General features: G+C 36.5%; 1 protein-coding gene across 1 annotated transcript in view; it reads left to right on the top strand.

Annotated features, from left to right (window-relative positions):
• Nucleotides 1-12,153: 12,153 nt before the first annotated feature.
• GCFC2 (GC-rich sequence DNA-binding factor 2) overlaps nt 12,154-27,358 on the top strand; it is a 43,472-nt gene continuing 28,267 nt past the window's right edge. The window contains 13 exon segments of the mRNA XM_079109579.1: nt 12,154-12,316; nt 12,319-12,359; nt 12,361-12,494; nt 15,976-16,104; nt 19,556-19,585; nt 19,588-19,664; nt 19,667-19,696; nt 19,698-19,710; nt 19,713-19,750; nt 19,752-19,782; nt 20,492-20,560; nt 20,563-20,591; nt 26,053-26,168. Of these exon segments, the coding sequence (XP_078965705.1) occupies nt 12,227-12,316; nt 12,319-12,359; nt 12,361-12,494; nt 15,976-16,104; nt 19,556-19,585; nt 19,588-19,664; nt 19,667-19,696; nt 19,698-19,710; nt 19,713-19,750; nt 19,752-19,782; nt 20,492-20,560; nt 20,563-20,591; nt 26,053-26,168 (827 nt within the window). The 5' untranslated portion in view covers nt 12,154-12,226.

The following is a 27,358-nucleotide window of genomic DNA, read 5'->3' as shown; positions in this document are numbered from 1 at the left end:
AGGCATACTGGCGTATTTGAATTCATTGAAAGAAAGGGGTAAAAAAAATGACATATATCAAGCTGGGAATTATTCTTAACTAGAAACAGTCCTGATTATATTGTTACCCCTTCTCAGAAAACTAATGAGCCCATGGGATGTTCTTACCAGGAATGTCTTATAAGAAAAAAAAGGAAGAACCATCATCACAAAACTTTCCAAAGCTTAAAGGGTCAAAAAATAGTAACATAAAATTGAATCCTAATATGATGGTGTGTTCTGGCCATAATCTATAAATTATAAAATTAATTATTTTTATTTTAAAAGCATTTATTTCAGTAAGAACTATTTGCTTTTTATTTATTTGTGATTCATTACAATTACAAATTTATAGGATACAAAGAAGACAAGCAAGAGCACTTTCTGGTAGCTGTAACCATCAGGAAGGGACATCTAGTGATGATGGAACTGTCTTCTGCAGAGATGACTGACTTTCAAAAAAAGCCAAGGTCAATTACCAAGTTTCTAATATAGCTTTATGTGAAGTATGAAATGCTTTGCTATGATTGCCCTTAAATACATAAGTTATAGAAAACATTTGGTAAAACTTAGTAAAAATGGTAAATGATTTTGTCCTTTAAGATTTTTCCACCCTCTGGAAAAATGGAAAATAATGGCTAAGGAACATTGTGAATATTCTTTCATCTATGTGGTTTTTTCCCTCAGCCTTTCTTTTGTTACAAATGAATATTTTGGTTTCATTTCTTTAAGTCCTACTTCCAGTGCAAATTATTTTCACCTTAAAACAGTTGAATTTAATGAAATTATTATTGACATCATGAGAAGGTTCAGTGTGTGTGGTTGAGAGATTCTAAAGGGCTTTAGAGTCAATAGGCTTGAGTTCAAAGAAAGGCTTTATTCTGTGTGATCATAGGCAAATTCATTGACCTCCTAAATACAGTATTATTTGTTTGTAAATGAGTAGATTATATCCATCTTGGTGATGAGATAAGACAATGTATTTGTAGTATTTTGGCATACATCAGGGACTCAATAAATGGTAGTTGTTTTTGGTATTGATATTATCACTGTTGTTGCTAAAATGATTTTTTAATAAAAATTATATGTTAATATCAAAGGAAAGTTTTTAGTTCAATTGATTACATAGTCATACGTGGCTATGTTTATAGGAAATAAATTAGTTAAATGCATAATTTAAAGTTTTTTTTTTTTTTACAGGTGACATTTTACAGGATCATAAGAAAGTTTTTGAAGATGTGCATGATGATTTTTGTAACATCCGGAATATTTTATTGAAATTCCAGCAATGGAGAGAAAAGTTTCCTGATTCCTATTATGACGCTTTTATCGGCTTATGCATACCAAAACTTTTAAATCCCCTAATACGAGTTCAGTTGCTTGATTGGAATCCTCTTAAGGTATTTATACTTACCATGTGACTATCCTGGGTCACATTAGTTACTTAAATGCCTTTGCTGTCAGGTTAACTATAAAACACCTTACCCTAAGAGTTGGAGCTAAAATTCAGAGTTTTAGAACAATAGTCTGGAAATATGTACTTTTAAGCTACATTCTTCTTTACTTGACTCTGACTTGATTTTTCAGCCTGAGCACCACTAAATTTTTATATATTATTTGAAATCCTTCCAAAGTATAAGGTAGTATAGGTTTGGAGAAATTCAACATAAAGACCTGTTCCAAGGGCTCTGAAGGTAGAGAAAACATATTGGAAAAAAGATGGTAGGAGAACTGAATGGAGGAGGAGTATTTAACAGAAGGAGATTCAAGATATAAAGGGAGAACTATTAGTTCAGTAGCTAGAGATTACACTGAAATTAAGAGAAAAGAACTTACTTTGGTAGTATGAGGAGCGACAGATTAAAAGTAATGTTTTAGGGAGCCCTGATAGTTATCTAGTTGGATCAAAGTGAAATAAGAAGTGGAAAGCCATTGTTATAACCCAAGTTCAAGGTGACTGATTCCTCATTTAGGGTGATAGTGACAAAGGGAAGAGAAGGAAAGAATTGATTATAAGAGGTGTTATGAAATAAGAAGTAGTGAAATGTAGAGAATAACCCTAACCTTCTACGTACAAAGATAACTCCAAGTTTTGGATCCTGGAATAGTAGAAGAATAGTCATTCGTGCATAGTAGTGGGGACTTCTCAGAAAGAATGAAGAGGATTTAAAGAAGTGTTTTTTCTTCTTAAATAATAAAACACTAGGGAACATCCTTGGGGATATGCCTACTGAGCAAACAGAAATGAGAAATGAAGTTCTAGAAGAGAGGAGAGTTGAAGATAAAGATTTAAGAAAATAAATGATAAAACCATGTCCTTTCTCTTTGCCTGTCTCTACCTGCCACCACCATGCTGGGGACTTAACCCAAGGCCACACTCTACTCTCTTTCTTAGTAATGATACCTGTAGACTCCAGGTTAGGATCAGGACTGCACAGTCATCACTATTAAGGAACCAAGTGCTAGGTAGTCAGTTGGGAAACAGCCTAATCATTACTCTTTCAAACTGAATTGGGTACTTATTTGGCTAGCAGAGATAATTTCATTAATATATTCAACAAATAATAACTGGTCATTTGTTACTTGCTAATAACTAAAAATGCATGCAAATTATATATTTAAGCCTTATGAGATTAAAAAAAAACAGAAACAAACTCTGCTTGAGGTAGATGAATTTTTATAAGCAAGTTTTATGGTTATTTCAAATGCCAAACAAATGTGTATTTTGCTCCTACGAGAGCATTTGCCATATGACAGGCTCTGAAGGCTCTGGCACTCAGTGGGCATTTGCTGAGTGCTATATGAATGAATGCAGGCAATGCAGCTTTTTGTTATACTGCATAGACACCATGTCTTACCCATGTTGTCTACCAAGTGGTGGTCTAAGGCTGCATACATAGTGTTAAAATGTGAAATTATTTTCTCCTTGATCCTTAGAAAAATTCTGGTGATTACTGGAAAAGTTAACAACTGTTTTAAAATACACTATTGTTTAAGAATTTATTTAGAACTTTTGTAATTCCATTTTTAAGTTGGATTCCATAGGTTTAAAACAAATGCCATGGTTCACGTGTATAGAAGAATTTATGGATAACAGTGTGGAAGATGCAAAGAGGGACAATAGTTCCGATAAAAAAAATTTTGTATTCAGTCATCAACAAGACAGTTATTCCTCGAATTACAGGTACTCCTTTTAATCTCACTAACCTTAACTTGCTCTTTGATAGTATAAAATTCTCTTCTTCAGTCATATTTTTTTCAGAAGTTTTATAATAAAAGGAAATGCTATATGCAGTAAAGATAAACAGATGCCAAATTTAAACTGTTTAAAAAATGCTTGTTTGGGCAAATGGTTGGCTACCAAACTTCTAAAACTCTGATCCTTTAGCATTGTGACATTACTGCTGCTTTTGTGACACCCAAACTCATTTGTTAGGAACACATTTTCATCCATCCTTCACATATCTTTCTTTTTCTTACTTATCCTGTTATAGTTTTTTCTCTTTATGTATTTTACCTTTCATTAAAAAAATTACTGCATTTCCTGTGCATCTGCCACTTGCAACTATAAGCACTTAGTATTAATGCCTGTACTTCAGACTTTAAAGTCTGAAGACACTTGTTTTACCTAAAATTGTACTTGACAGGGATCTGTTTCACCATGCCACAGCATCAATTTTGATAGAAAAGATTGCAACTCTGTTTTTGATAAAAAGTAAAGCCATTGCTTTTATATGGTTTCTCAGCCAATTCCATTAAATTTTAAAGATTTTTTTTTCCATCCAAGGATTCTTCTGAAAAATTAAATTCTTACGATTAAACAGTTCCACAAATAAATCACTTTATAAGAAAATGAATACCAGCTGGGTTCCTGTAGTGGTTGAATTCTCTATATATTTCAAAGTGGTACTAACAAATGTTTCTAATGGATTGGTTATGGAGTAAATAGAAAGATAGAAATCAAGGATAATTCTATGGTTATTGAAGGAATAAAATTGCCATTTCCTGAAGTGGAGATAACTGAGATGGGTATGCCTAGGTAGGAAGGTATATTAAACATGTTGAGTTTGGGTTGCCTGACATCTAAATTAGAGTGTCAGTTATGTTGTTGAATGTATGAGTTGTAACAGGGCAGTCCAGGTAGGTATAGATTTGAAATTTATCTGCATATTGATGGCAATTAATCCATAAAATAACTAAATACTAAAGGAATGAATGTACATAGGAAAGAAAAAGGAAGTGACATGAATCCTAAGGTTTTTTACCTTTTAGAAGTCAGGTGACAAGCAGACAGCAAAGGCAGAGAAGTAAGCAGGAAACCAGGCGAGTTGTGTCCCAGAAGCCAAGTAAAGGAAGGGTTTCTAGGAAGAAAAATGAACTGTTGTCATTGTTGACAGTAAGTAAGTAAAGTAAGGATTAGAGTCAGCCATTGGAGTTTGCTATGTGAATGTCCCTTGTGATTTGATAAAAGCAGTTTAGGTAGAATGATGGAAGATAAGGCCTAAGCTCCTCATTTGTAATCAAGTAATTCAACCTTGACACAAGAAAATACACCCAGATGGCTAAGAGAACTGGCAATAATATCAAGTGTTGGCAAAGACAAGGAGTCGTGGAAATTTTAGTACTCATTGATAGGAGTGTAAATTCAGTCATTTACTACTTTGGATGCTGGCATTTTTCCACTGAAGTTGACATATGCATATCCTAGGACCCAACAATTCCAATCCCAGGTTTATATTCAACAGAATTGTGTACACAGGACCCCAGGAGATAGATATGGAATGTCCATAATATATCATATGTAATATGGTAAAAACTAAAAATAACCAAAGGTCAATAAGTATAGGTAAATAAACTATAGTGTAGTAACATAATGAAATACCACACAGCAATAAAAACAGCAGATATACAGACAAGGTGGAATTATACACAAATACACATAAACTAAAATATGCCATAACTAACACGGTATACATGGTATATTTCCATTTTATAGTTTAAAAAAGAGAGGCACCTAGATCATTGTGTTTAAATATACATGCTTAAGTGTCAAAAAACATTTTTTAAAAAAGAAATTGATTACTGTAAAATTCAGAACAATGTTTAGTTAGGGGGTCAAGGAGAGTGACAGCTCAAGTGGGGGAATAAGGGGATTCCTGGGATGCTGGGAATGCTCTATTTCTTGACTTTGGTGATGCTTAAAGAGGGATTTATTCTGTGATATGTTCTTGAACTGTATGTTTTATTTGTGTACTTTTATGCATGTGTGTTACATTTCATAGTAAGAAAAACAATTCAAATGATGATCCCTAGTGGAGACACTGTACTAAACAATTTCGGCAGAAAACATACTGGGACTGAACAATGCCTGCTCTAGAAGCAAGACCATAAGTCAACTAAAAACAGGGAGAAATGGGGAGTTGCCGGTCAGTGGATATAAAGTCTATCATGCAAGATGAGTAAGTTCTAGAGACCTGCTTATACAACATTTTTCCTATAGTTGACAAAATTACATCGTACACTTGAAAATTTAATAAGAGCATAGATCTTATGTTGTGTTCTTACTACAATAAAATAAAAATTTATAGAAATCATTCTGCCCAGACCTTAAAACCCTGTGTATGCAGGTCCTGTTGTTCATTTTCAGACACTTGGAAGTCTGTTCTCCCTTACTGAAGTTGATCTTATTAACTTTGTGTCATCAATAGGTTTGTTTCTAGAGGTTTTGGGGACAGTAATCAAAACGTTTGTCCAGGCACATAAGAGTAGCAGCTTAAAGATTCATCTCATCCTGAAAGTTGTATCTGTAATTGAGAAAATTCTCAATACTGAGATTCTAGGATTTCATGAAGTATTCTAATAAGTCATCTCCTAATTTGGCTACTAGTACTTTTTCTTTTGGATCAAGACTCCATGTGGTTTATGACTTCCTGGTTCTGGAACAGAATTTCTAAATGTAGTAAGAAATGTTGAAAAAATATATTCTGGGGAAAAAAAATGAAAGTACAATTAGTTCTATCAATTAGTTCTAAATTTTATGGATAACATAATTGTCCTCTGAGAAAGTAATAAAATATGCTGGGTTAAAAATGAAAATATATCCATTGCTCATAAGAGAATGAAAAAATTATTGCTCTATAATTGAAGGAGGCAATTTCCAAGATTATTTAATAAGAACCTTCTGTAAGTAGCACATTTCTCGCTAGAGGGAGCTCAGCACCCACCAATAAATGGCAAGACAACTTGCATAAAATGTCATTTCACTTTAGGGGAATACAATCTGGATAAATACAACATGAATTTGCAGAGAGTTGGGGAATTTTTGACATGCCAATTTTCTCCAAATATTAAGCTGTGTAATTCTAAATTACATTAATGAATGATGCAAAATCTTATAACAAGCCAATCGATTAATAAGGTAGCCCTGCAAATAAGTGTAGGATAAGACAGATAAGAGATGGCATTATCTTTACCCTCCTGGGGGAAAAGTTCTAGTATTCACAAGAAAGAATTTATATAAGGCAGCAACAAATAGGGTACTGTACCTGAGAAGGTTGTTGGAGAAAAAAGTGCTTGCTCTCTGGCTGCTCTGTTCCCGTCTCCATGGTAACCAAGTGGGGCAACCTCCCCTTTAATTACCGGCTTGTTTGTTTGGTACATTTGAGGAAAGGGGCTTTGTCTTAGTCACACCAGAGTCAATGCCTGCTTCTCTCCTATAATCCACTTCAACTCCTTTGAAATTCACAGCTCAAAAACTATGGAGTCACCCACCCTTCCATATCACACCCTGACCTCAGCCACCAACCCCTTCATTCCCAGTAGCAGTTTAGACTGACTGCATATGGGGCATAGTTTTGTTCAGGATTTAGAAGAAAACACCATTATATCTTAAAAGCCTCTAATCCCTTCACTCTCTGTAGCTGAGAACTTTTCACTGACCATCATTTCTCCACAGATTCCAGAACCACCACCAACCCCACCCTCCACATCAGATTATGAAGTCTTTCTCTACCATTTTAAATTCTGCACATCGCTCTTTACCCTAGAGTTCCAAAATGTCTCACACAAGTATACCCCAAATACTGTATGGGATGTACTTAGAGTAAAAAAAAATGATTTCCTTGCTTATCTGAAATAACTTGGCATCCTGTATTTTTTCTAAATCTGGCAATTTTTCCCCATAGCCTCCACTCTGCCTTTCCTGGGATCAGAGAAGAAAACTCAGGATTCCTGCTTCTGTGTTAAATAATTTCTCTTTATTTGATCCTCTCCCACCCAAGCACCTAGAGAAACTCAATTCTTATTTTTCTACCTTAGAACAAATATTTGGTTGATGTTTTAAACAGCAGAGAGCTTTCTTTCTATCTCAGTAGCGCATCACTTCTTTCTCACAAGCATGCATCTTTCTCTTTCTTTTTGTTGTGCTGGGGATCAAACACAGGGCCTTGTGCATGCTAGGCAAGTGGTGTATCACTGAGTTACATTCTAGCCCACTCACCTGCATCCGCAAGTTAAAGTGATTTGTTTACAAGTTTCATTATTGTGATTGAACACATATGTTTGGACTCTGGCCTACCCATTGCATATTTAATTCATTGTGTTCTTGTTAATTCGGTGCATACTGTGCACCAGATCAGGAATGGAGATATCAAGATGAGTAAAAGAAGAGCCCTGTCTGGGGAATCAGCTATTTTGCAACAGAAGAGTAAGTTTCTAGCCAACTTTCCCTGCCGGTTCTGAACTCAGATTATTGAATTCTACCTAGTGTTTTCACATTGGACATGTTCGTGATTTGGTTACTTTTGAAGGGAAAGCACAGTCTTCTGGGACTCCAGCATCACATTCAGACTATCATTAAATAAACTGATCCTTTTTGAGCAAAACTGGGAGTGAATTCTGTCCTACTGATCATCTTTCAAACTAAGGTAAACATCTGAAGTGATTTCGGAAACTGGCTGTGAACCATTCTGGAGACACAGTGAATAACTGCCATCCTTAGATAATCTCAATCACTGTGAGTAGGTTCTTATTAGTTTTCCTTTTTAAGGACAACTTAAGTTTCCAGATTTTAAAGTACATTAATGGAATTTACATGCAGTTACAATTTGATATTAAACTTTTTTTTTTTTTAACTTGTTTTAGACAGCTATTTCACTGCTGGGACTAAAAGATCTGACCAGAACAATTGTAAAGGAGGAAAAGTTTGAGGGCTCATGGTTTCAGAGGTCTTAGTCCATAAAAGGCCGGTTCCATTTCTCAGGGCTTCAGGTGAGGTTAAACATCATGGTAGGAGAAGGTGGTAGAGGAAGCAGCTCACATCATGGTGATCAGTAAACAGAGAGAGTCTCCCCTCTCCAGATACAAAATATATACCCATAACTTCACCCCCAATGAACCACCCTCCAGCCACATCCCACCTGCCTCCAGTTACCACTCAGTTAATCCCATCAGGGATTGATTAATTCACTGATTATGTTAAAACTCTCAAAAACCTAATCATTTCTCCTCCGAACCTTCTTGCATCATCTCACACGTGAGTTTTGGGGTACACCTCATATCCAGATCATAACGTTACTTATTAAGTGTGAATCATTTTTCTTAGTACCTGCTGTAGAATCTTGCTATTTAAAGTGTGATGCCAGAAGCAGCATTTGGCTTCCTGAGAGCTTGTTACAAAGGAAGCATCTCAGTTCCTTCCACAGAACAGCTTAATCAGTATCTATATGTCCACATGATTCCCAGGTGATTTGAGGTTTGGGCCATAATCCTTGCTGAAGTTTAAAAATAGAACGTCCCCCAAAGGGCCATATGTAAAAGACTTGGTCTCCAGCCTGTGTAGATGGTGGGACTAGTGGGAGGAAGTTAGGTCACAGGAGGCATGCCTCTGAAGGGGATGCTGGGACCCCCCTTTTTTGCTTCCCCGAAGCCATGATGTGAGTAGCCCTGTTCCACATGCTCCCTGCCATGGGCCTCACCACAGGCCCAAAAGAAATGGGCCTCAATCACAGACTGAAAATTCTGAAACTGTAAGACAAAATAAACCTTTCCTCCCTAAAATATGATTTTTTTTTTCAAGGATTTGTTAAAGTGATGGAAATCTAATTAACAATCCTGAAAGACACAATCCCAAATGCCATTATCCCTCATGTCAAAATCCCAAAAGATCAAAATCCCTAAAGTCTAAAATGCCAAAAACACAAAATTCTGAGCAATGTAATTCCAGAAAAAGTAATTTTAAATTTCTTTAACAGGTATTATTTCCATTCTTAAATGAGATTTGATGGAGAACATGTAAAAGCATGACAGAACACTTCATTGGTCTTTATACAACAAAATAGGTAGTAATAACAAAGAGATCTTTGCAAGCAAAAACACTCAAGGTATACTAAAGACAGTGTCATGGGTATAACAGTTAAGAGCAGATGTCCAAACACGTGTATAACACTGTTACAAGGTCCCCCAGCTTTACAGCTGCAGTCATCGGAAATACCTTGATGGACAACCTAAATCTTCAGATAAGATTTATCAAAAATGATGACCTGGGGGTTGCTTGTGTTAGGGACTGGAACCCAAAGGCCCAAGCCTGAAATTCTGATGTTCAATGCAGCAGAAGAAAACTGTTGCAGCTCTCAAAGAGACACTATTTGCCTTCTGTATTGCTGTCCTTCTCTCCAGATTGGATGGTATCTATTCACGGGTATTGTCCATTCAGTTCTCTCAGACTAAACTCTAGAAACGCTCTCCCAGACACACTCAAAGTAATGCTTACCAGGTATCTAGTTTTTATTTCCATCTAAAATCATGTAACTATTCTTCATCAATCAAAAGCACATTAATCCTTTCCCCAGAATTCAGTTTTCTACTCCTCTTATAAGTTTTTCTCCTTCAAAGGGAATTGCAGTTTTCAGCATATTGGATTTCAGAATTTTTGTATCCAGTTCAATCTATTGAGGTAATGATTCTCAGGTTTTGAACCTTAGGGACTTTGTTCTTTCAGGATTTAATATTCAGGTTTGTGTCTTTGGGTGAAACTGGCACTGCAACATCATATTGTGTGTTTCTGCTATGTGAATATAACCTTGATGGAGAAAATATAAATATGTCACTTATTTTAACAAAAAAAAAAAAAATTATTTTGGGGAAATGCATCTCCTGATGATGAAAACAGACACCTCTCCACATTCATGGGTCCTAGAGAGCTATTACTTATTTATACAATAGTGTATTGTTCATTGCCAATTATATTATTATATTCCTAATTCATATTATGTATGTATACATTAAGAAAGCTCTCCACAAATGGTTTTTTTTCAATGTCAATTCTTAGAACTTCTTCTGAATTACATGCAAAAATCTCAGTAATGCACCATCAAAATTTATTATGCATTGTCAGTTGATGAAGTCAGCTAAGACCTATTGAGCCCATGATAAGAGGCTAGCCTGTGCAAAAGAAAACTAAAACTCTTCTCACCAGCCAATCAGCAAGCAGCTTCTCTTTGCCCTGCTACCCCAGGCAGAGGCAGATCTGAGTTTACCTTTCCTGACCTACTTGCTGGTTAGCTCTACAACAAACCTTTTTCTTTTGCAAAACCCCTTGTTCCTTTGAATTGGCTTCTATGAGCCCTTGCTCAGTATCACTGACACTTGGGTTTGGTACTCTGATTTTGTTGAAAGTAAGACATGGAACCACCTGATTTGCAAGACCATTGAAAAGCAAACATTACAATAATTTACTTTCTTATTTTGACAACAAAATGTTAGATGACTGTGGAAGGTTTTCAGACAGAATTATGGGAAGAGTGGAAAGAAAAGAGGCAGCAGGTGGAGAAAGATTATGTTGAGGAAAGGCTGCATGAATGGCAGGGTCCTTAGATCAGTTGCAGCAAAAATATGGAAGCTGAGAGACTGAAATGACTGAGAGTTGCGGAGTTGCCTTTAGATAGAAAGATGCACAGTAGGGACTCCTAAAAATCAGATACAATTCTACCATCAGTCAAAAGTTTAGAGGTAGTGCTTGGGGAACACTCTCCGGAAACCTCCCCTCCTATCCAATAAAACTTAGCTCACAAAGGAGTGAGTTGTCTCCTCTGAGTAGACTCACTCCCTGTTTTGAGAACATCTGTCATTCAGGGACTAGGGAACAGGAAACAAAGTTCTGGGCGCTGGTGGAAGAAAATGCAAGATGCAGTTAAGATAGTAGGTATTCAGTGGTGGCCACAGCCTCCAACCTCCAGCTTCAGCTTCTCCCAACCAGTTCCATTTTAATCCTCATTTTGCTCCCATTTGGCCCCATTGGCTCTCAAGTCTGCCAACAGGCCATCTAAGGGAACCCATGCCCACAAGTTAATGTTTATGGCCTTGAATATACACCCTGAATCAGAGTATTTCTGGCCTTGCCTAACTACAACATAGCCAGTTCCCAGCCCTGGCTACACACTAAAAACAACAATCCACCGAAGCCTAGGAGAAGCCTAGAACTTAACTGCAGGAATTTTGGGCCTGCCCTAACAATGTTTTTCCCCTGCTTCTTTCCCTTTTAATAAACTTTGCTATACTTTACAAAGTCTGGTGAACTGCTTGAAGTCCTCTCATGCAAGAGCCGAGGACACAACACAATTTGTGGTAAGAGAGCTCATCTCAGGTATCATCCCCGTTATCCCAAATTTATCTCAACAATTTGTCTTATCTCTGTTCATCTTTCTAAGTAATGCTTTTTCTTTCTTTTTTAATGATACACCCTTTATTCTTAAGTCCCATCGCCGAAAAGCAATCATTCGATGATTGCTTCTCTGTGCTCTTATTTTGAATGTGAAGATTTCACTGTTTGCTTCACTGGCATCTCTCAACCCAACACGTGCACTCCCGTTTGTTTTTAAATCTTGGCTGTGTGAGTTCTCTCCGGAAAAAAGACAAGGATCCCACTGCACGGGAGGCTGCTCCTCGTGGGACTCAGCTCTGAGAGTCTGCGGGAACCTCTGTTGGACAGACCGCAGAACCAGATTGGCACGGTGAACCCTGCGCCTAGGACAGCCCTGCGGCCCGCGCAGAACCAAGCAAGCACATCACGCATGCGTAGAGCGAAGCGCGAGGGTCGGCGCGGGCCGCGGCGGCAGCAAGCAGAGGCGGGAGCGCGCGCCGCCGTGGATGCCGAAGACCCGGTTGGGCACGCACAGAAAGCGAACGCGCGCGTGGAGGTCGGTCCTCGAGCATGGCTCACAGGCCCAAGCGGACTTTCCGGCAGCGCCAAGCGCAGTCCAGCGATAGCGATGACGCCGAGGATCCGTCCGCTGAATCCGGGCGCCGAGGGAGCCGGCGGCCCCCGGCCCGGAGGAGGAAGGCCCGCCCCTCAGGAGTTCGCGCAGAGGTGGCGGAACTGCCCCGCCGGGCCCGAGGTCCTCGCGGCCGGGGTCCGGTCTGGGCGAGTTCCCGGCGCGCTGCCAGAGCCGGTCCTCGCGCGGAGAGCTCAGGGGACCAAGGTGAAGAGAGGGAGAACTGGGGCTCCCGAGGTGACGCGAGGGACGGGAAGGGGCCGCGGGGTCCTCTCTGGGGGATTCCTGTGACCTGCTGCTGACGAGCTGCTAGAGTCACAGGATAGTGAGCCGGACAGGCTCCCTTCCAGCACAAGCCCACAGCCTGCATCTACATATCGGGCTCCTTGGGGAGGGGGCGTTTAAAAGAACCTTGTCCTCTTTAGTGGCTCCTTGCACCATCAGATGACCCTCCCCATGTACAACTATAGTACAGTAATTAATGTTTATGAAGACTAAGTCGTCCCAAAGGAGTTAAATCCTAACAGTGTCAGGTAAAAGTTATAGGTACCTTTTGGAAACTTGCCCAGTTCTTCTTTTTTTTTTTTTTTTTTTAATATACTTAAAAAGAGTATATTAAAAGAATCTAAGAGACAAGTTTTGAAACCTTCTCGTTTTTGTCTTTCATCAGTTATTTACAAAAACAGTTTAAAAGTATCATATATATATCACTATCATAATCGAGATTGATAACACTGGACTGTACCAGTAATGTTATTAAATACTATGTAGTCATTTTGAATTATCTTTGAGTTACTAGGGATCTGTCTCAGGTCCTGGTGCCTAGACAAGCTCTACCAGTGAGCTGCATCATCAGCCAAACCCCACCCCTCTCCCCACCTTTTAAAAATTAATTTATCTATGTATTAGTTTTTGAGACAGGGCTGACCTGAACCTGCGATCTTCCTGCCTCAGCCTCCGGAGTAGCTGAGATACAGATGTGTGCCACTGCCTTGCTTGAGTTCTTAAATAAGTTTCAGCATCATATAATTGTTTAGAGCTTAACAAGGAATACAGTTTTGGTTAGTCTTGAGGCCCAGAATTTTCTCCCCACTATTTTAAGTCCCATTAAAGTGAGTTTAGTGATTTATTATATTTACTTATTTATTTACAAAGAGAAGTTATACATACTTATGGTATGCAACATGATTTGAAATATGTGTATGCTGTAGAATGCTAGATTGACCTAATTATGCATTATCTCATTTTTTTTCTGGTCAGAACACTTACAATTTCTCAGCAATTTCAAGTACATTATATAGTGTGTTGCAGTACATTGTTATAGTTACCATCTTGTCCAGTAGGTCTGTTAAACTAATTCTTCTAACTAAAATTTTGTATCCTTTGAGCTGAGCAAGGTGGCTTATGCCTGGCTACTGAGGAGGTCAAGGCAGGAGGATCATAAGTTTGAAGCCAGTCTGGGCTATTTAGTGAGACCCTATATCAAATTTTTTAAAAGATTTGGAGTGTAACTCAGTGGTAGAGTGCTCCTGGGTGCAATCCCTAGTACCACAAAAATAAGTTAATAAATAAGATAAAATTGTATATCTACTATATTCAACTCTTCTGTGATTTCCACTCAGATTTTTAGATTCCACATATTTGTATTTTTGTGTTTGACTTATTTCACTTAACAAATGTCTTTCAGGTTCATGATCCTAGTCATTCTTATGACCTGTTTATCTATAGTTTTGATGACTTTTCTTATTTGTACCCTAAAATATGGTTTTAAACTTCAGTAGGGAGAATTGAGGACAAGAGTTGCCTTTTTCCTGCCGTCCAGAGTAGTTCTCAAACTTTTGGTTTTCAAACTTTTTTTTTTATTCTTTGGATTCCCTTTATACTCTTAAAAGTGGCTAAGGATCCCAAAGAGTTCTGTGGGTTATAACAGTACGAATGTTTACCGTATTTGAAATTAAAAGAAAATTTTATTCATTTAAAGAAAATTTTGTGAAAAAAATAACTTTCCAAAAACTGGAAGTGACATTGTTTAATTTGCATATCTCCTTAATGTCTACTGAAAACTAAATTCTCATAATTGCATCTGTATTCAGTCTGTTGTGCTATGTTGTTTTGGATGAAGTATTTAAAGAAAATCAACCCCTCACAGATGTGTGGCTAAGAGGAATACTTAAATTGCTTCTTTAGCTCATTAAGGGTGTTCTGCTTTAATATTACAACAAAGCTCAACAAATAATAGTTTCTTAAAGGCGAGTTGCAACATGAAATCTTAAATCATGTCAGAAAAATGTGGTACTTTTACATTAAAATCCTCTTGTAGACTTGAAGATATTTTATTTATGCCTGATTGATAATGTCCTACAGTGATTATTTGGAAAATATTTGTTCACTGAATTTTTTACCTTGCAAGTAAGTAACTCTTAATATTACCACCAATCTTCTCAGTCTTTATTGAAAAACTGTCAAGTTCACAGTGGAGAATGTGTTTTTCCAAATTCCAGTTTGGACTTTAGACTCTCTAATTCTTGAAGTTATTATAGTCACATCTTGGCTCGTTGTTGAGAAAATGTTTGTCAAAGTTAGTGTGACTACCTTGATTCAGCAGTTTTACCTACCGTTGCTACATGTTCATATTAAGATTAAAATAGTTTTGTTTCACAGACTTTCTGAAAGAGATTTGAAGAACCTCAAGGATTGAGAGACTGTGATTTGAGAATCATGTTTTTTGTTTTTTTTTTTTTCCTAATTCACTTGGGGAATAGGTAAAGGCTATCATAAATTGCAGTAGTTAGGAAAGATGTGAGCCACAGCTATATTCCTTTAGATTTTTAAGTTTGGGTTTACTCCAAACTTTAAAACTTCATGTAGGTCTTTTAATTAAGGGGAAATCTTATATTTTAATGTTATTCATAAAGATCGCAGTCTTGTGAACTAAAAAATCCTTCATTGTCAGTTAACATCAAGAATTCCTTTTTGTTTTGCTCATTCAGTTCTTACAGCACCACTGTGGATTTTTTTAATGTTGTCTTATATATTTGAACTTGACACACCAACTGATCTTTCCCAAATCACACAAAGAAACAACAGACCCATGCTTTAATTTTGACCAGAGTACTCATTATAGAACTTCTTGCCACCAGCCATTGAAACATGACATGTTATAGACAGCTTTTGTTCTAAAGGTGAATGGATTTATTAGGTTGAAAGCCCTGCTTACTTGTTTATGTTATTTACTCTCCAGTCCTTAGTACTTCACCAGTAATAGCATTTACCTTATAGAATTATGAGTATTCAGTCATGTGAAACAGGTTTCAGTGTACCTAGGCACATAGTAAATGATATTTTTTCTTTTTCTATTTACTACCACTGTTTTTCTTTTCAAAATATGACTTCAATTTGTGTCCTTTTATTTTTCTCCAATGTTCCTGTCCCTCTTCTTGTTGTGTCCTTTTAGAATATTTTATTAGATATATAAATAATGCAAGTAAGGTAAGTCTTTGATTTTTTGTTAGATTGTTCAGTTGTTTCAGAAAGACTGGAAGACAGATCTGTATGTGTGCTTTAAATATGTGGAACAGGATTAAAATGCCATATTCTACATACATGTGTTTATAATACATATGTCAGAATTTAAATTATTGATTCCAATATTTTTATTTATTTGTGTATTTAAAAAATGTCCTATTAGAATCCAGAACAGTTGATCTTTCAACAGATGAAGAGGATGGAGCACATTGTTCCTCAGGAAGTAAAGATGATCAGAGTTCATCTTCTGACAACTTTAGCTCTCCGGAAGAAAAAGAATTTTCATCAATTGGTTTGTAATTTTTGTAATTATAGTTAATACTTTTATTTAATATATATTAATATGTATGTATGTATATATGCATGTGCGTGTGCATGCTCAGTATTGAACCCAGTGCAGCTGTACAGTTCTCAACTCTCCCTTAGCAGAGAAAAAAATGGCCATCAGTAATATTTATCATGCCCTTTAACTTGTTATAACTTGTTTTGTGCTGTAGACTGAACTCCTTTTTTATTCTAGTGAAGACCTTCTAAGAAAGTTAATAAAGTAGAATATATAGCTTTATAAAAGAAACTACATTGAAAGATAATTATTAAAATGTGTTTTAAAAGTCTTGTATTATACAGCTAGGGATGTAACTGTGGTTGAACCCTTACCTAGCATGTTTATGGTCCTGAGTTTGATCTCCAGCTCCACCAAAAAAAAGTCTTATAATAAAAAGAGCTTCTTTATTAACCCTATCAACTAGTTTCCCTGTAGCCTTGTAACCTTTTTTTTCTTATACAAATCCACAAGATAGAGAGAAGTATTAAGTGAGAAAGTCAAATTTAAGAATCGAAGCCTGGTAAATAATTAAAACTATATAGATTCAAGATATAGCACTGTCCAATAGAATTTTCTGTTAGGATGGAAAAATTCTGTACCTTCATTGTCCAATACAGTAGCCATTGGCTATAGTAGCTGTCAACCTCTTGAAATGTGACTACTGCAAAATTTAATTTACATGATCATTTATGACTGGCGTCTGTTGCATTGAACTGTGCTACTATGGACGATGGTGGATTAAACAGTGTAATGGAGTGGATATAAAACATGGGCAGCACTCCCCACCTCAGAAGTCAGTATTTGGATATGTGAGGAATAGTTTTGAAAACTGTGGTGATCAGGGTGTTGTTGTCATGTAGTGCCCCATAGGCAAGAGATAAATGTCCGTGAGTAGAACAGTTCAGCACAGTGAACAGTTATCCTTCTCCCCAATGCCCCATTGAGAAAGCTGATGAAAAGCTGAAATCTAAGCTTGTGAGGAGCATTTGGAAGTGGAAGACATGTACTATTTGGAGAAGAAAAGGTGGAGGAATGTGATGATTTGAAGGACTTGTGTAGCAAGAGTGCATTTTTTTAATGTTCCTATGGTAGAGCTGTGAGAATGAATCAGTAATGGAGTATCTGCCTTGGAATAGTCCCTGTGGCAGAGACTGCTACCAAAGGGAGATGCTGGTTGACCTCTGCATCTTAGATGATTGTGTGTCAGGTGGAATGGTGTATGTGATAATTATTTGAGTTTTCTGTAACAACCTGATGTTAACTGTATGCATTCATTCTGTGTCTGCATAGCATCTGCTTTGTGGGAACCACTGAGCTAGGTGAAACAGGACAGATAGAATATTTTTCTCTTACTTGAACTTTTACTTCTTTATTGTAGTTTGAGTATTGGCTTTATGTAGTACTTGTATCTTACTAGTGAGTTTCATTTCTTGTAATTTATTATTTAAACCCTGCCAAGTTAATTGCAGGTAAGTTGCTTGCAACCTACATATTTCTGTTTCCATATTCAAACACTTGAATATTCAAACCTAAATGTATTGTCTTCTGACTACATATTAAAATCCCCAAGAGGGCTGTAAAAACAAACTATTGACTGAGCTCTATCTCTGATCAACTGTGCCTAAGTCTCTGGGATGGGGTCCTGGGTACCAGTAGTTTATCAAGCTTCCCAGATAATTCTGATGTGTAGCCAGAGTTGGCAATTGCTCATGTAACCCTGTGTGATGGCTTTAAATCTTAATTCTGCCTTAGATTACATTGTACTTCTCAGCTTTAAAGACATGTCATCTTGTCTTCTTTCATCAATTAAATAAATCATTAAATCAAACAAGGCAAAATACAAAGTTCTCTAGCAGGTCCTACTTGGCTTTGTAATCAGCATTTTTCTTTTCTTAGTAGTTATTCATCTAGTTAAGAATTCAGTGAACTATTTGGTTTACCTCATGTAAAATTATCCACAAGGAAGGAATTGAACTGTTTTATCCTTTGTGAGGATATAGAAACACCTGTCTTTTATCATTCTCCTGTAGTAGTCTATAAATAAATACTAGTCTATAAAAGCAATCACTTGATTTTGTATACTGATTATCAGTGAATATTTATTGATTTCTTGTGATCACCTTGTATCGTTTCATAATTGATTCAGCACTTTTTATTTTCCCTGGACTAATGTCTGCCAGTCAGTCTGGTCTGTAATTATAGACCAATCTGTAGTTTCTGAAATCTATCATTTTTTATCATTATTTCAGACATCAAAGCATTTGTTCCTCTCTAAGCCAGTGACATGTTTTCTCCCTCAAAGAATTTGGATCAAATTTATGGGAGAGATTTAGAAAATTTTACTTGAGCCTTAAGGGCTTGTTATCTCTTTAATATTTTCAAGTGCTTGGAATGGGGAGAATTTCTCTTCCCATTTTATTACTGTGGTATCTTCTTAAGGAACCACTTTTTTCACCAAGCACAGTGACACACACCTGTAATTCCAGCAGCTCTGGAGGCTGAGGCAGGAGGGTAGCTAGTTCAAAGCCAGCCTCAGCAACTTAACAAGGCCCTAAGCAACTTAGAGACCCTATCTCAAAAAAGAACTGGGGATGTGGCTCAGTGTTTAAGAGCCCTGTCTTCAATCCCGATACTAAAAAAAAAAAAAAAAAAAGCAAATTTTTTCTAGAGCATCAAATAAAGATCAACTTCAGCTTAGCTTACCTTGAATGAAGAAACCTGTTTTGAATTGGAAGTGTTATATTAATGTATTTTTTTCTGTGCAAATAAGAAAAAAATGAAATAAGCCTCTATTAATTGTTATCATTTAATCAGGTTGAAAAATACTTATTTCCTTTACACTTTTTAACTTCTTACAATTATTCAGGTGGAACTTACCCCAGAACTCTCCAGTCTGGTTTAACTTTGCACCAATTGTGTTGCATTTCTCACTTCCTCTTTTGTATTGGTGTCTACAGGGAAGTAGGGTGTCCTAGTGTCACCTCTTTCTTAATTGGTAAGGACTGGTCTGTGATAGATCTTTCTAACTTCTTCAGTTCTCACTGACTGAACTCTAGGCTCAGCTTTTTCCACAGTCCTACCCTGACACTCAAAAGAGTTTGCACAAGGTAAGAAGTAACTAGCCCTCATCAAAAGTCAGCAAAACCTGATAAGTAAGAGAGTTAAAAGATGATGGTTGAGTGTATTTCCTGATACTTCGTAGATAGCATTAATTTCTCTAAATTGCATTTAGTATCTATTAAATTAATTAATTAATCAATTAAATTTCTTCCTTTACTGATATGATTCTGAGCCATTTATTAAACTCATGCATAATCAAATATGTGAAAAATTTAGAACCTAGGGCTTTTTTTCTTGTTAATGTGAGGAATATGTATTTCTGTTGGTGTTTAGTTTTATCCTCCTCCTTTTGTTTCAGTTCAGATCACCGCTGCAGCTTTTATTCAGGCAGCCGCAGGAAAACACGAATTGGCAGGACCAAGATGACTATCTTTTCTTTGGATGTAAAACATAACTCTGTCACCCCTTGATACGAAGAGGAACCAGTGATGAGGATCCTGGAGAGCGAGCCTGATGACATGAGAAGAGAATACCATTTACCCGAAAGCCTCAAGACACTTAGACAAAGAATGACTAAAGAAACAAGTATGTGTTATTTAGTATTCTATGAATTTTAAGGCATTCTTCCTTATAATATTTTTATAAAATTTCCATAAAAAAATGTAATGTAGTATTTCACATTGTAGAGAGTGTTATGTTGGTTTTATTTATTGTCAATTTGGTTCATGACATATAATGCTATAAGCCTCTAAAAGCTGTATCTGTATCAAAATATTACTCTTAAAGGGTTGTGTGTCAATAATGTTGCTAAGACCTGTACCCTATTTGCTTTTTGGCAGGCTGAAGAAATTGTGCAGTATTTTAATTTTGAAATATTACAAGCTATCATTGTCACCTTTATAAACTTATTTTTTGTTAATATGGAAAGATTTACAGAGCTTTTAGATGTCATATTAAAATCTTCCCCTATTTTATGATAAAAGATTTGCCTTGAGTGGGACAATTGCGTGACCTGGGTGCAGGGTTCTGGGAGCTCAACTTGCTGGATTAAGCTTCATCATAGCCTTCAGACAAATAATTTAAGTGTCCCCTACTACGCGAACTTCCTCATTTGTAAACTGAAGGCAATAGAGACATCTTCTTCCCAAATTATAATGAAGAAGAATAAACATGTAAAGTGCTAAGTTGGCATAGTAGTACACCCTAGAAATGTTGGCTGCTGCAACTGGCATGGAAAAATACTGAGTGTTGATGTGTGAACTTTTTTTTTTTTTTTTTTTTTTTTTTTTGACAGCAAGTAGAAATGAAGAAACAAGTGAAGACAGTCAAGAAGAAGATGAAAATCAAGATATTTGGGAACAGCAACAATGAGGAAAGCAGTTAAAATCACAGAGGTAATTATTTTTTTATACCATATATTATTACATTCCTGTGCCTACTGTACATGGTGACTGAAAACAACACAGAATTATTCTCTTACATCATGGAGGCCAGAAATCTAAAATTAATCAAGATGGTTGGCAGGGCTGTGCTCCCTCTAAATGCCCCATAGGGGAATTATTCCTTATCTTTTCAATTTCTGGTTGTTCCAGGTTTTCTTTGAGTTGTGACTGTGTAGCTCCTTTTCCTGCCTCTGCTGTCACATGCCCTCTCAGTGTCTGTACTTTGTGGTTCCTGTAAGGACAATTGTCTACATTTAGGGTTCACTCAGATTATCCAGGATGATTTCATCTCAAGATCCTTCATTTGGATATAACCACAAAGACCTTTATTCCAATAAAATTAAAAATATTTTTTCATTCTTAATTTTCTGTTAGCAGTTTATGCTAAACACAGGTGTTTAAAAGTTAAACCCAATTATATATGGTGATATTTAAAACAAAACTGAAAAGAAAAAAAGAGCTGGGGGTGATTTCTTGCCTAAAATGCACAAGATCTGAGTTTCAATCGCTAGCACTACAAAAAATTTAAAAAACTAAAATTGCCCTTGGGGTCAAAAGTCCTGGATTTTGGTTCAGGTCTTCCTGCTAGAATATAATCCTCATGAGTGAAGAATTGTTAACAGTTTGTTCAGGGTTGTATTCAACAGCACCTAATGTGGGTGCTCGATAAATATTGAAAAGAACTTCGAGTAAAACACTAAGTTTCTATAAGCCTCAGGGGTTTTTTCCTCAATAATAAAGGGAATAATAATAATATTAAACCCCTGATGAGGTGATGACTGTAAGATTCAAAATTATAACAAGTCAAAGTGCTTATAAACACTATAATAATATACATATAAAAGGTCTTATATTAAGAATTCTTTGAGAGGTTGTTATTTGTTATTTTAACTTAGAAAGTTTTGTAAGATTTTCATGTTCTTAAACTATAAAGCTAAATAAAGCTAACCTGTGATTGTAATTTTGGAATTTCTAACCTGAGAAATGATTTAGCAGACGGTTTTTATAATTATAATAGGTTTAGATGTTTTCCCTTACTTTTTTGGTAAAAATCAAGTGTTAACAACATCATTTTAAAAATATTTCAGAAGAAACCATATCCCAGTCCTTACTGTACCTGCTCAGTTACATAATTCCTTTGTATTTCTTATGCCTTTTTTTTTTTTCAGACTAATTGCTATCATATGTCCATCAGAGGTTCCAAAATTTATGTATAATGAAGCCCTTAGTATCTCAGTAATTTTAACATGGAAATCCTGAATCAAAAGAAGTACCAAACATCTATATCATGCACAACCATAGAAACGAAGTTGTATCCCGTTTGTGTACAATGAATCAAAATACAATCTGTAAAAATTTTTAAAAATGTGAAAAAAGTACAAACAATTGCATTTATTAAATAGTTAGGTCCAAACTTTATGAGATTTATGTGCTAACAACTTACCCATTTAAGAATAATAATACAGATAAATTGAAGAAAAATCTTTTTATTTCATTTTTAAATAACCCACAGTTGCTTACTGATAGAATGTGTGCACCTGTTTGACTTGGCATGACTTCTCAAACTTTGGAATCATTTTGGACACTGCTTCTCTCTTTTCCATATTAAACTTCAATACTTGCTTTTTATCATAGCATCCTCCTAAAACCCAGCTCCACAAATATAGACTCATCAAAAGGAATGGTAGTACAGTCTGAGGTTGCAAACTGAACTCATTAGAGGTAGCAGTTCAATAGAGTGTTGCTCTGTTTCCCTAGAAATCTTAAAATACCTCACTCCTTTGAATCCTCTAGGATGCCTTCACATACTTTGGGAACTATAGTCTACCTACAATTTTAATTTATGATTGTTTGTTTTGTTTTGTGTGCTGAAGACTGAACCCAGGGACCCACTTTACCACTGAGCTATGTTCCTGTTCCTTTCTATTTTTTAATGTGAATCTTGAGAGCTTGTTTGGAGGTCCTAGCAGAGAAGTGCAGCTACTTGTATACCTTTAACAGGAGAATGATTCTCCTCTTTTGGGGAAAATAATCCTCTTCCACTGAACACAGAGCTTCTGGAGAGATGGACATGGAGTGGTGAGGGGGGAAGGGAACACCCACCTAGCCAGCCAGATCAACTGAATCAATCCTGGAGATCAGTGGAGTAATAGATGTCATAGCCACATCACATCACATCTTTATTTTTTAATTTGAGACAACATCTCACCAAATTGCTGGGGGATCTTGCTCATTTGCCAAAACTGGCCTTGAACTTGCTATCCTCCTGCTTCCAGCCTCCTGTCCCTGGAATTAATAGGTGTGGGTCACTGTCGCTGGCTCTTTGCGGTTCCAAAAATCCATGGATATTTGTCACCGCTTGCAGCAACAACTTGCACGGGTCTTATGGGTGGTGGAGTGGAAACTGAGGCACTTCTATCTTTTCTCTTTAGTGCACTGCTTTCTTGTTTGTTGTTTATAGAGGATAGAGGAAATGAGGTTACTTGCTTTGAGAGGAGAGAGAGAGACTTTGCTTATCTGAGAAAAAGAAACTTTGCTTAAGAGAGACCTCAGAGAAGGACAGGCTTTGCTTAGAGGAAGAGAGACTTGCTACGCCTCACTTAAGGTCTGCTGCTTACTGGTGCGTCCTGCATCCTGTGAACTAAGGGTCCGTCTACCTAAGGTGGTTTATTGATGCATCTCAGTTCTTCGTTCTGCGATCTGCCTTCCGCCGCTGCCCCTACTCGCTGCTGTGCCGCTTTTCCCTACTAGCTGCCGTCCCACGCTTCCTAGCTGCTTTTGTGTTTGAGTCTTCTTCTACTGCTTTTCTGCTAATGGCTGCTGTAGCGTGTTTTTCCCTCTGGCTGCTGCCCCGCGGTGTGTCTTCTTCTACTGCTTTTCTGCTAATGGCTGCTGCTGTGTTCTTTCTTCTGGCTGCTTTTTCTGTCTCGCTCCGCATACGCTTATATCACCTCCAGGAGGCGGAGAGCAGGGCCACGCCTCTTATGCAAAGATTAGGCGAGACACTCCTAGCAGGCAATTAGTGCTCGAGAACACATGTGCATACATTGTGTGCGTGGACGATAAAATCACCTGAGTGTGCTTATGTCAATTAACCTCCTCGCTGCCGATGTGATCAGGCGCCATCCCGGCGCCGCCATCATAGCACAGCCCCCAACAGGTCACCACTCCCTGCTCAATTCTCATTTCTCTGATTGACATACAAATGTCTTCCCTGTTTCAATGCAGTTAAAATAACTAATTTTAATAGCTGTGTAATATTCAGTGGAGTGAATGAATAATTATTGTAACCATTCCTTATTTTGGTGAACATTCTAAGTTATTTGCAGTATGAATTACTTTCCTATTAGTAAATAATAATGATTGAATATTTTATTTTTTCCTCTTCTTCTTTCATTTGTTCAAATGTGTGGTTTTCAGCTATTTCCTTAAGATAATTGCCAAGAGTGTTATTACTAGTCGAACAAGATGAACATTTTTATGTATATTTTCTCTGTTGCTTTCTAAAGAAACTTTAGGTCAATTTATAACACCACTGATTTTGGAATGTTTCACCAGCTTGCCAGCTTTAGATGCAAGGATAGTTGCCAAAAATGGAATTTCTTACTTATTTGATTTGCAGTTTTATTACTAATATAAGCACATTTATGGTTTCTTTATTGAAGATTCACCATGTGCTCATATCACTTTCCTGTGATAGTCACAACAGATTACCACAAAGTTGGTGGTTTATAATAACAGAAGCTTATTCTCCCACCTTACTGAAGAACAGAAGTTCGAAATCAAGGTGTTAGTAGCTCTGCATTTCTTCCAGAGGCTGTAGTAGAGAATCTACTCCTTCACTCTTCTAGGTTCTAGTTAGTATTCTTTGACTTGTGGCCACATCTGTCTCTTGGCCATCTTTACTTTAGCTCCTTCTCTTATGTCCCCAAACTCCCTCTCCATCTTTTTGTTGAGGATACTACATAATCCAGGATAAGCACTTGTTCTGAAAATCCTTAACTTAATCACATGTTTTGTCATATTATTCACATGAATGTGAACTTACCCTATAGGGTCTCCATTAACCTACTACAGCCACTTAGAATGATGCACAATCTTTGCAGGAAGAGAGACAGCTAAACAAAATAATTACAATGAACTCTTACAGGTTCTATGCCAGAACTCACTGCAAAAAATAGCACAAAGAAGCAAGGGAGTGGTCAGATTTATAGAACAGTGGGTGAACAGGTAGGTCTGGAAAAGTCTCTATAGAAGTGGTGATATTTAAAATGGGATTATTGAAAGATGTTTATTATGTAAGGGATTTGAAACTCAATCAGGGGATTTGAGAATTTGCTGGTAAGTTGGAGGTGGATGGAAGGCTTGGTGAAAATTGATTTGAGACATGATGGTGCTTATAAATGTAAATGAGTAATTAAGCTAACAAGTTGTCTAAATATCTGATCCACTTCTTCACATGCCCTTGTCTGATCTAGAGAGTCTTCAGAACCTTTGAACATTTTAGACTTTGTGGTGATGAGTTGTGATTAGCCAGAGGATACTAATACATATCCAGATATCTATATTATAAGATGTGTTAGCTAAGAATGCATTTGTGTGAACCTCCTGTTACTGTAAGAAATACCTGAGAATCAATTTGTAAAGAAGAAAGGTTTATTTTGGCTCACAGTATTGAAGGTTTCCATTCACAACCAAATGACCCCATTGCTTTCGGCTTGTGGAGACATAGTACAATCATCATGGGAGCACATAGTGGCAGAGGAAGCCCATTCATTTCACGGTGGCCAGAAAGTGAAAAAGAGAAGAGAAAGACTATGGTCCCAATATCACTTACAAGGGGCATGCCTCCAGTTTTAACCAGGTTCTACCTATTAAAAGCTCTCTCATCTCCCAGTAGTAACACAGTCTGGTAACCAAGCCTTTAACAGGGTCTTTGGGGAACATGTCCCCAAACCATAGTAGCATTTCTCTGCAAATATCAGAAAACCCAAATAACAGTGCAAGATAAAAAAGTTTTTCCTAGAAACCTTGCCCCAAACTTCCATTTAAATGGCTGCTTCTATCACATTGTTCTGGTCCCATGCCAGGTAGCATTCCTCCAAGAAGGACTGTTGCTTCTTCAAAAACCATATGACTCAGAGTACACTAGACTGTAACCAAAGTTAGCTTTAAAAACTTTAAGAACTAAACTTCTGGGAAAATTTTGATTTTTAAAATTTGTCTCTTGTAGATTTAAGTTTTAAAATTTAAAACTGAGGATTTAGAAAACATTCTGTTGTGAAAATGAAAGTTACAAAGGCAGGGAATTTTTGAGCTGGAAGGGACCTTGGTGTATGCAGTCTCCTTTTAAGCTATTAACATTTGTAAAGTAAGTGACACTTTTTTTAATAAATTTTAATATTATTTCTAGGGAAGAGACATAGACCTTTCCCACAGTAGAAAATCTCAAACAGTGAAGAAGTTTGATACTTCCATTTCATTTCCACCAGTAAATTTAGAAGTTATAAAGAAACGACTAAATACCAGGTAAGTAATATTCATTTTGAAATTTACATTTGTTCTAGACACTTAGTAGTTTAAAAGCACTGTATTCTTTTTGGTTATCAAATATTAATACCAAATAGATTTACGGGACAAAAATACCGTTTCTGTTAACTGCACTAACACACCTGCTTTGGATTATGTTTGTATTCTTAATCTTTTGACAGATATATATTACATAGTTAAAATCAGTAATTCTTAAATTCTGGGTTTTTATTTAATGATTATAATTATTATTCTACATGACTCTTAATTTTTAAAAATGTATCTTATCTGTCCATATAATTAACATACCATAATTTACTTAAGTATTTCTGCAGGACATTTTGATTTCTAAATTTCCTCTATTACAGATAATAATACAGATAATGAATACTGTATCTGTAAGCCTTTTTGCTTTGCTGACTTTTTTTTCCCCCTTAAAATGAATTTTCCATCAAAGTCAGTATGGCAAAGGTCATATTTTTATGGCTCTTGGTACAAATGCCTTTCTAAAGCAAGCTATCTTTTATTCTAACAGTATTAATATTTATCTCCTTAATAGACTAACCTTAATGTGTTATTATGTTAAAGCTCAGGCAAACCCCATCATGTTGTATTGCTTTAAATATTTTATATTGTACTGTGAGATCCAGTGATGCTCATTATTAGGTGTGTGAGAGAAGTATGTGGTAAGTTTTAATCTTTAACAGTTTGATACAAGGAGAGGATTTGGTTCTTTTAAAAGAACATTTTGAGTGCTTTTCAGGGTGTATTTGTTTCTGTACTTAAGAATAAGTGCAAAATGTCCTTCCCAGTATCTTTTCCATAAATCAACTTTAAAGTGGATTCATTCCTTTATTACATTGCAACTAAAACAGTGATCATAGTTGTTCATTTAAATGAAGATTTGATGTAGAAAGGACATTTAGTAGTATTTTATAGGGAAATAAATATTGAGAATCTTTACATGTACAAGTTTTTAGATATTAAGTTATTTCTGTTTTCTAAGAATTGGCAAACTACCAGTTCCTTCTACTTTGTTAGTAAGTTTTTTTGGAACACAGTTTTGCTTGTATATTTACATGTTGTCTGTGGCTACTTTTGTGTACAGCGCAGTAGACATTGCAACAGCAGCCATCTAGCCTTTAAAAAGGCTGAAATATTTATTTTCTGACCTTGTACAGAAAAAGTTG

This window comes from Sciurus vulgaris, assembly GCF_902686455.1.
Source record: "Sciurus vulgaris genome assembly, chromosome: 14".
NCBI classification, from domain to species: Eukaryota; Metazoa; Chordata; class Mammalia; order Rodentia; family Sciuridae; genus Sciurus; species Sciurus vulgaris.
Note: the sequence above shows the minus strand (reverse complement) of the source record. Positions and strands in the feature narration are given on the sequence as shown.